Source organism: Corvus kubaryi, unplaced genomic scaffold (genome assembly GCF_017639235.1).
Source record: "Corvus kubaryi isolate FWS band 111438036 unplaced genomic scaffold, C.kubaryi_AGA036_p1.0 37179, whole genome shotgun sequence".
Taxonomy (NCBI): Eukaryota; Metazoa; Chordata; class Aves; order Passeriformes; family Corvidae; genus Corvus; species Corvus kubaryi.
In genome coordinates this window covers 920000-930066 of record NW_024581049.1, presented here as the reverse complement: position 1 = coordinate 930066, position 10067 = coordinate 920000, and the positions used below count along the sequence as shown (strand labels likewise).

General features: G+C 50.3%; 1 protein-coding gene across 7 annotated transcripts in view; it reads left to right on the top strand.

The window, feature by feature from the left end:
- The window catches only part of PUM1 (pumilio RNA binding family member 1), a 63530-nt gene that overhangs the window by 23915 nt on the left and 29548 nt on the right, over positions 1–10067 (top strand). For 5 of the 7 annotated variants that reach the window (XM_042021944.1, XM_042021947.1, XM_042021945.1 and 2 more), the window contains exons 4-7: positions 3612–3720; positions 6138–6316; positions 8295–8461; positions 9359–9629. In XM_042021944.1, the coding sequence (XP_041877878.1) occupies positions 3612–3720; positions 6138–6316; positions 8295–8461; positions 9359–9629 (726 nt within the window). The remainder of the gene's footprint in view (positions 1–3611; positions 3721–6137; positions 6317–8294; positions 8462–9358; positions 9630–10067) is intronic. The other 2 variants (XM_042021949.1, XM_042021943.1) reach the window with 1 other exon arrangement.

The following is a 10067-nucleotide window of genomic DNA, read 5'->3' as shown; positions in this document are numbered from 1 at the left end:
TCAGGATGGGAGGGAGAGGGGCCAGGATGGAGATGGGAGCAGTGGGGCCGGGGTGGTGATGCTGCCACAGCAGCTCCCCTGGCGCATCAGGAAGGCTCAGGGGCCGGGAGCAGACCTGAAGGGGAGCACAGGGAATGGTCAGCCATTGCCAGTGCTCTCCTCCCTTTGTTCTGTGCCCGGAGCTGTGAGCTGTGGGGTGGGGCAGGGCTGGCCGTGCTGCCCTCCCTGCCCTGCTTGCTCCCGAGGGCCGATAACATCTCCGGCCTTGTAAAGCTGAGCCGGACCTGTAAATACCCGCTCTGCCTTCCCTACCTGTTGCTGCAGAGAAACCCACTTCTGCACTGCACAGATGGCTGCTTTTATCTTAATATTTGCCTTGTCTGAGGGCGATCAGTTTTCTTAATTTGTCTAATTCATAATCCCATCTCAGTGGGATCTCTGTGCCCTGGCTGCTGGAAGAACTGCTTTTGTTGATGATGTGCAAGTCCTCCCCTCCTCCCTGCTCTGCTAAATTGAATATTGGCCTAACTCGTAAGTCCTCTGTAAGAGGGCTTAGCAGGATTATTTTCATACTGGATAGGGTCAATTTTAATAAAAACCATGGAATGAATAAACGATTCTCGTTCTAAACCACTGCTTGTTCTTTTTAAATTTCCAACCTGCAGAACTGGATGAGAGTCACTTAAAGCACCTTTTTTTTTCCTCTCCATTGCAACTGACAACTTTCCCTGAGGAAAAATCCATTGTCTTGGCAGCCTGTTGCATAATTCAGTGCAGATGCTTGCTGCCTGCTAACCCTCTGTACTGCTTGGAGCAGCACTTGACAGAACAAAGCCCCCCGTTAGCCTCTGTTAATATTGGCTTTGGGGTTTCCCTGATAGCTGTGAATAGATCTGGAATCTCCATGTGAGGTAAACATCTCTCTTCTGTTTGTTTCTGCTGTTGGGACAGAACTTCCAGGTGGAAATTTGATGCTTCTGGTGGGGAAAGATTAAACAGGAGGGGGAAGATGAAACTGGAGGGGACAGAGCTGGGGTGGTTTGTGCGGGAGCAGGAGGGTGTGCAGGAGACAGTGAGACTGAAAATGTTTTGTGACACTTGGCTGTGATTCACTGCAAAATCCAGAAGGTTTTGGGGTGCAGTTCTGCAGGATCCTGTTGGTAAAGGTTTGGTTTTCCTTAGGAAAGGGGTAGAGCAGCAGAAAACAGGGAAGGGCTGAAGAGCTTCAGATCCCCCTCCAGCAGGGAAGTGCTGTAACAGAGCCGGGTGTGCTGCAGCTGCTGCAGGTCTGAGAGAACCCCAGAGTGGTTTGGGTGGGAAGGGACCCCAAAGCTCATCCAGTGCCACCCCAGGGACACCTCCCACTGTGCCAGGCTGCTCCAGCCCCAATGTCCAGCCTGGCCTTGGGCACTGCCAGGGATCCAGGGGCAGCCCCAGCTGCTCTGGCAATTCCATGCCAGCCCCTGCCCACCCTGCCAGGGAACAATTCCTGCCCAAGATCCCATCCAGCCCTGCCCTCTGGCACTGGGAAGCCATTGCCTGGGTCCTGGCCCTGAATCCCTTGTAAGAATCCCTCTCCTTTATCCATGAAAAGAAAATTTTGGAATTTTTAATGTTCTATTCTGCTCCATCTTTCCTGTCTCTGTCCTGCAAGCCCATACCCCTCCCATCCTTTATTTCTACTGTGAGGGTGGGCAGGCCCTGGCACAGGGTGCCCAGAGCAGCTGGGGCTGCCCCTGGATCCCTGGCAGTGCCCAAGGCCAGGCTGGACATTGGGGCTGGAGCAGCCTGGCACAGTGGGAGGTGTCCCTGCCCATGGCAGGGGTGGCACTGGGTGGGATTTAAGGCCCCTTCCAACCCAAGCCATTCCAGGATTCTGTGGTTGGAGCTGTGGCTGCAGAACACTTTGTGTCCTGCGTTTTGAGGTGTTGTCAGAGGAAATGGGAAGTGTTTAATTGCAGCTAGAATTCAGTTGAATCAGTTTGTGCTGCTTTCTGTTCAAAACTCCTTGCAGTGCCACGAGGAGAGTTGTTATTTCTGCACTGTGGCAGCAGCAGCAGGAAAAAAATCTGCATTTGAAGAAATATGGGAATGACAGAAGCTTAAAAAAAAATTTGCAAGACACCTGATGTGTGTTTATGTTTATAAATCCTGGAGAGGGATGGCTTGGCTTTCACCTCCCTGCCGGTGCAGATGGAGGAACAGGTTCATCTGCATTTGGAGATGATTGTTGCTCATGGGAGTCTCCTGTCCTTCCATTTGGAGTTATTTTGGGATTGCATAAAGGGGAGCACGGTGCAAGGTCCCTGCTTTCATCCTGCAGTGGGAGAATCTCGAGCAGCCTACGCCGTGTTGAGGGTGCGAGGAGAAATCCTGTCTGAAATCAGCCTGAAAAGTGATTGATTTTGTAAACAAACAGATCTTTGTAGAGTTGGGGAGGAAATGGAGAGCACAACTGTTCTGATTGTGCTTTAAAGCAGCCCTGAGAGCTGTGAAATCAGTTACTCCTGCTTCCCCAGCAGCTGATGGACTCCTCAGGTTCAGCCTTAAATTCGCACATCTGCTGCTGGAGTTACAGCAGGAGTTGGTATCAGCCAGGATATTGAATTTGATCTCAATCAGGGTATTGAAGTTGATATCAAATCAAGATATTGAAGTTGGTATCAGGGTGTTGAAGCTGATATTGATCAGGACTTAGCCCCACTCCTGACAGCGAGGAGGGATCCCCGGATCTGATGATTCCCGTTTGTTCCATGGTAATTCCAGGCAGATTCGAGTACTTTTCATCTTCAGTTCCTTGAGTGTTATCCCAACGTGAGGCAAGGCTCATTTCTGGGTTAATTTGCTGTGGATGTGCTGTGGTTCCCCCTGTGAATTCCATCCATCCCACCCAGAGGATTTACTGGAGTATTATCCCCTTGGAGATGCCACTGGGAGGTGTTTCCTGCTGAAGCTGTTCCCAAAACCCCCAAATGAACGGGAATTGTTCTCTCTGCCATCTCAGCCTCCAGAGCAGTCACCCCTGGGCTCTCCCAGCCCTGGGCTGGCTCCGTCCCATTCCCAGGGAGCTTCTCCCGCTCGTGCAGTCCCCGCACGTGGCCGCTGCTGGCCCAGAGCCGCTCCCTCCCATCGGTTCCCAAGCAGCCCCTGGAGCAGGAGAGCTGGGAGCTCCTGCCATCCCTCCATCCATCTCCTGAGCTTCTCTGTCCCTCCAGCAGCAGCTGGGATGGGGAGGCAGGAGTTGGTGCTGGGAGCTCCCAGGTGGGCTCAGGAGAACGTTTGGATCACGATCTTTGCCTCCTCCTTTCCCTTCCCTGGCGAGTGCAGAGAGGCTGGAGGGTGTCAGCTGTGTGAGTGCCTGACGTGTGGGGGGTTCCTGGAGCTGGGAGGAAAATCAGGAGTGGGGAGATGGAATTGTTCCCTCAGCTTCCACCCCGGAGTATATCAATATTTGGATTATATCAGTTGTGTTTAATGATTGATGCCTGATAGAAGGGAGATGCTTATGGTTTCTGTTTGCATTTTGTACTTATTTTAATCATGCTTTGCTTTGTTTTGTTCTTTTTTTCTTTTTTTTCTGTTTTGTTGTTTGTTTTTTTTTTTAATTGCAGCAGCTGTTGCCGGGTAAAAAGTTTTGGGAATCTGATGATTCCAGCAAAGATGGACCAAAAGGGATATTTCTGGGAGATCAGTGGAGAGACAGTGCTTGGGGAACATCAGGTAGCTCAATTATTTCCTTAATTTAGTTGAGGTTGAATACAGAAATGTGCAATTTATTTACTTAAAGTCGCTGGCCAGCCTGGATGACACAGCTTTGAAAAGATTTAAAAACCCACCTGGATTCTATAATGAAAAAAAAGCCAAACAGAAAACCTCACATTGCTTTGTGATAAAATTAAGATATCCGTAGGTGTCTGAACACTGTCCAATGGGAATATGTGTAAATTTGTGTTTATGTGCTTAAAAATCTTAAATTGCCCTTAAAATTTCAGCTTCTGATGTGTTTTCTGTCTTGGGATGGATTAACTGAAAGTTTGCACAAAGATATTGGAGAACAAGGTGAATAAAAAAAGAAACCCCTTTATTTTTTCAGTACTAAACCAACCAACCAAAAGCCAGCATTAGTTAAAAACAAATAAAATAATGTTCTGAATGAGTGTTGAGTTAAATCTGCCAAGGATTTTGTTCTTGCATCAGAGACTGTCCCTGCTTTTGGACTCGAGGGGAGAGCAACATTCAATTTAAAAAGAAAAAAACCCGAGGTTTTGAATTAGTATTGAATTTTATCTGCCAAGGATTTTGTTCTTGGCTCAGAGACTGTCCCTAATTTTGAACTTTGGGGGAGAATATTCAGGCTGGTTTTAGGTAAACGGCAAAAAATCCCCTGCAAGTGCTGGGATTGAAATGCTGACCTTTGATTTGTTCTGTCCTTGGCTTCTGCGTGTAATGAATCTGCTCCTGAAGCACTCCTGGGTGTCTGCTGCAGGTCCCAAAACCTCCAGCTCCCAGGAAATGGGATTTACAGCTCCCAGGAAATGGGATTCACAGCAGCCCCTCTGTTGGGCGGGGTTTTTCCTGCTGAGAATACCCATTTTTAAATTGAAGTCTTTGAGACAGTGATAAGGCCTTTTTTTTATTACTCCCATTGAAAAATGGCCATGGAAAGGGGACAGAGCTTCTCCAAATGTGCCTGCGTGGGTCAGTCTGGGCCCTGGGGGGATTTTGGGGAGCTCCTGGCCCGTCCCAGCCCTCAGGAGCACCTTGTGCCTGGCTTTGTTAGTCCAGCCTGGAGCTGAGGGGGATTAAGGCTGAGCCAGGCTTTGGGAACAGCTGAGGGTGGGACTTTCTCCTCGCGGTGACACCCCCGGCCAGGCTCATCCCACATCTCCAGGAGTCCCAGCCCTTCCCAGCCCTCCCTTTGCTGATTCCCGCTAATCCCACCGCTCACAGTGGCCCTGAGTGTCTGGGAAGTTTCCCTTGGCTCACCCAAAAGAAGGGAGCAGCACCCGAGGTCTCTGCTCCCCAAAATCCCCGCGGCGCCCACCCGGCCTCCGTGGGATGGTGGAGCCTGGATCGTGCCTCGGCTCCGTCCGTGCCCACAGGATGCCCTGCAGGCCTCCCACGCGGGTTTGGGGTTTTCCTCTGTCTCGAAGCTGTGGCTTTAGAGCCTTTACAGCCAGCCCAGCTCCAAGCTGCAGGCCTGCCCTTCCTTCCCTCCCGGGAACACGGAGCTGGGCAGCAGTGCTGCGGTAAACCTGCCTTTTCCCTGGTTTTGGAAGCTGTTTCCCCCCAAAATCCCCCCAGTCCACGTCCCTCTGTGGCCACACTGGTGGGAAAGGAAGGAAGTTTAGCCAGGGAATGGAATTACTTCCGCCGGCTTTGTGAGGAAGCTCCAGTGTCAGTATCCTTGGATATTGATGTCCCTTCCGTGTCCCGTCATCCCCTGGCAATTCCCAGACCTGCTGCCTGTTATTTTTGACTCCCTGGCTGTTGTCAGGAGCAGAGAATTCCTTCCCTTCCCTCCTTGGGGTCACTCCCTCCTGCCCAGCCAGGGGTTTTTGCAGGGCCCAGAAGGATTTGGAGACTCCCGAGTCTGTCCTGGTTGGACCTCACAGCCTCAGGGATGGCAGAGGGCTGGGGCTGGTGCAGGAGGACTGGGGGATGAGGAGGAAGAAATGAACTCCTCAGAAACCTTTTCCTGAGGAAAGAGCAGCCAAAACAACTCTCTGATCATGACATGAGCACAACAACTGATGGGACAGAGGACGCAGGGAGAGGCCATAGGATCACGTTTTAGATGACAACCCAAAACTTGTTTATCACTGTACTAATGCAAGAGTTTTACTAAAACTAAAAACTAAAACCTTGGTTTTTTTAATTGCAACCTTTAATTAGTCTTAAATTTCTGAAATTCCATGATTTTAGATTTTAAACATAGCTCTCACTTGTAAATTTGCACGTTGTAGTATTTAAAAAATGAGAAAGCCATCCTGGTTTTACTAATGGACATCACCAGAGTGACAAAGTTGGCACTTTTTTGTGCAAGCAAGCCCCTGGGGAGTACATATTGAATGATTTAATTTGCCTCCTTTGAATAGCTGGATCTGCTTGTGAGAATTTCCATGTTTCTGTTCCAGATCACTCTGTTTCCCAGCCAATTATGGTTCAGAGAAGACCTGGGCAGGGCTTCCATGTGAACAGCGAAGTCAACTCGGTGCTGTCACCGCGGTCAGAGAGCGGAGGACTCGGAGTTAGCATGGTGGAGTATGTGCTGAGCTCATCTCCTGGAGATTCCTGCCTAAGGAAAGGAGGATTTGTAAGTGCCTGATCCCCACATTTCTGTTCCCCTGCTGTCCTTTTCTCCCTTTGCTGCTCGGTTTGTTCGTTTGTTGATCATTCCTAAGGCAGAGCTTTCTTGCTTTGCTCTCGGTGTAGCTCTTCCCCCAAGCAGGGCAGGTTTTGGCCTTGACTTGGAGGATGGAAGATGGGAGATGGGAAGGTGCTGGCATTGTCTGATTCCCTGGATAAGCCCCCCGGCAGTAACACCCCATCCAGGCTAATCCTTGGAGAAGGTTGCACAAACACCTCCCCTGAGCCTTGGCTGCCTTGGTGCTGCCTCAGAACAAAAACTCCGCGTGATGGTGCCAGAAGCGGGACACAGCTCCAGACCCGCTCCTCACCTGATGAGAGCTGTCATGGCACAGTGGTTATCCTTGTCCTGTGGCTTTTCCTTACGCTATTTTTTTGGGATAACCCCCCTCTCCAATAAATGTATTGCTCTCACACCCCCTTCCCTGGCATTGCTGCTTGCTGGATGGATGTGTTTTACAGCTGGCATTGCTTTCCACGCAGGTCGTTTCCCACGTGTTTTGTGGGGTGGGGAAGGAGCACAGCCTCGAATTTCAGACTGTGGGGAGAGGTGGCATCGAGCCCAGCCCTGTAGCAGGGAGAAGGGCTCCAGAAATGGTGGAAAACCATCCTTTGGATGCTCTCCAGGGAGCTGCTTTGCAGCTTCCCTCATCCCTCCTGGGATTGCTGGCCCTCATTAGGCGGTGCCTGAGAACCTGGGGGAGCCCTGAGCCGAGCAGAGAGGATTTTTGGGATGTGAGCGCTCAGGGCAAGGAGCCCATTTATCCACGTTGGGGGTCAGGGAGGGATTTGCTCCTCAGCACAGTCAGGGTGACAGTGGTGACCCCGCTGTCACGGCTGAGCAGACCCCGTTGCTTGGGGGAGTATCGCTCCAAATCTGCATTTACAGGTGGCATTCCCAGGTAATGTTCAGGAAGCACAATTTTATTCTCTTTCAGAAGCAGCATCAAAAGATTGTTGCTTTCAGAACAGTTCTGTTTTCTCTAAATATGAGGGGGAAAAATCCCTCCCTCCAGTTAGAGAGAGTGGGAAAAGGGTTCGGTGCCAGAGGCACAAACGTTGTGTGCAGAGCACTTCTGCCTCCAGCAGGGACGAGGGCAGGGTTTGGGTGTCTGTCCCTGTGACAGCACCAAAGCTGCCTCTGATAAATATGTTTATATGCCCCTTGCTGGTTTTTATCATAAATTATGTTGTTTTTCCTCTCCCTTTTGTTGTTCAAAACACTGCCCCAGGCATCATGGCCCTTTATTCTCCTCCCAAGTGAAATAAAACGCAGACATGAAGGGCAGGAACGCTGCAGCTGTAGCGCCACTCATGACATGCTCCACACAACAGAAATCCTTTTCTTCCTCCTTTTTTTCCCCCCCCTTTTCTCCCAAAGAAATTCGCTCCAGGATTACAGGAGCCAGTGACTGAGGCATGATTTATTTGAGTGTTTTTAAATGGGCTGTGAAGTTTTGGAATTCACTGTTGATGCCCCCAAAACTGAGGTGATTTTCAAACACTTGTCCAGTCAAGAGCTGTCTCTGACACTGAGCCAGGCACTTCAGAGAGGCTCTAATTCAGTTTATGCCCCTGCAGCATTTGCTGGTGTTGATTTGGAAGTGCTTAAGTCCCATCTAGAAAGAGAATTCTTTAAAATTATTTTGGGGTGGGATTTTTAGAGCCTATAAAAACAAACCTTGAGTTACTAAATGGAGGAAACCTGAATAGATGAAAGCCCTCTTGGAAGAGTGAGAACGAATTCCCTTATTTCTTTGATTATTATTGAATATTTTGCATTTTTACCTACTTTTTGGTAGGAATTAATGTTTGCAAGTGACTTCTTTTGTTGTGACGTGTGTCTTTGATTTGTTACCATCTCGGGGTAACGGGAAAATTGATCTGAAAACTCAGCTTATTAAAACAATGTCTCTTTTGCCCAGGGGCCAAGGGATGCAGAGAGTGACGAGAATGACAAAGGGGATAAGAAAAACAAGGGCACGTTTGATGGAGATAAATTGGGAGATCTGAAGGAGGAGGGGGATGTGATGGATAAATCCAATGGTTTGCCTGTTCAGAATGGGATCGATGCTGACGTCAAAGACTTCAGGTATGTTCATAATTAATCAGTTAATAATTAATCAGCATTGGGGTCTAACCTCAGCCCCCCCCAGGCTCTCACTCCCTCCCCTGCAGTGCCATGGTGGGGGAGAATCTGAGGGGGAAAAGTGAGAACTCGTGGGTTGAGGTGGAAACATTTTCATGGGGAAGGGAAAACTGTGCATGGAAGCAAAGCAGGAATTACCCAGCACTTGCCAAGGGAAGGTGCTCAGGCATGCCATTGCCAGGACAGCTGGGCTCCCCTGGAGTCACTGGAGCCTCTCCATGGCCAGGGCAGGCTGAGGGAGCTTCTCCTTTATGGCACCACCTCCAGGCAGTGCTGCTGGGTCTGGGTGTGTGGTGCTGCTGTGATGCTGGGCTGGAGCGTTCCTGGTTTTACTTTTTGTTCATATTTTTTAAATACATCCATTTCTCCCTAGAATTAACTCGGGGAACTATTTCAGACCATCTTTTTTATTTACCCCACTCTACTCCAACACCTCCAGGCCGTTCTGGTGAGCCTGATGCTGGGCTGGAGCATTCCTGGTTTTATTTATTTTGAATTTTTTAAAATACATCAATTTCTCCTTAGAATTAACTCAGGGAACTCTTTCAGACCCTCTCATTATTTTTCTCTCTTTTGTTGCACCACCTCCAGGCAGTGCTGCTGGGTCTGGGTGCGTGGTGCTGCTGTGATGCTGGGGTGGAGCGTTCCTGGTTTTACTTTTTGTTTATTTTTTTAAACACATCCATTTCTCCCTAGAATTAACTCAGGGAGATATTTCAGACCATCTCTTTATTTCTTTGCCCCTCTTTTACCCCCCCTCCAGGCAGTTCTGGTGGGTCTGGGGGTGGGCTGGAGCGTTCCTGGTGCTGCTTCCTGACGTGGTTTTCCCTCCCCGCGCAGCCGCACGCCCGGGAACTGCCAGAACTCCGCCAGCGAGGTGGATCTGCTGGGCCCCAACCAGAACGGCTCCGAGGGCCTGGCCCAGCTGGCCAGCACCAACGGGGCCAAGCCCGTGGAGGACTTCTCCAACATGGAGTCTCAGAGCGTGCCCCTGGATGCCATGGAGCACGTGGGCATGGAGCCGCTGCAGTTCGATTATTCCGGCACTCAGGTCCCCGTGGACTCGGCTGCGGCCACCGTGGGGCTCTTCGACTACAATTCCCAGCAGCAGGTGAGGAGCTGATCCCTGACCCACCTCTGTGGCTCCAAAGGAATCCACGTGGGATGGGATGAGCTCGGGATCCTGTCCTGGGAGAAGGGGTGGAGGAAGATTTGAAGCGTTTTCATCGTCTTCGTGCTATGTGGGTCCTCAGAGGAGATTGGAGCAGGAGATCTGCTTCCCATGGCAGCAATTCCCACAGCAATTCCCACAGCACTGCCCTCTCGAGTGATCCTGGGTGTCATTGAAAAAGAGCTTTAAAGTAGTAAAAAGTGTCAAAAAACCCAAACACCACCCACCCTGGAGCCCTGAAAGTGGCTGAGAGGTCCAGGAAGTGCTCAGCCCGGGTGTGAGCCCCGCATTGGGTTTTGCTGAGCCTCACATTTGGCCCTGCTGAGCCCCACGTTGGGCTGGGCTGAGCCCTGCGCTGAGCTGGGCTTTGCTGAGCCC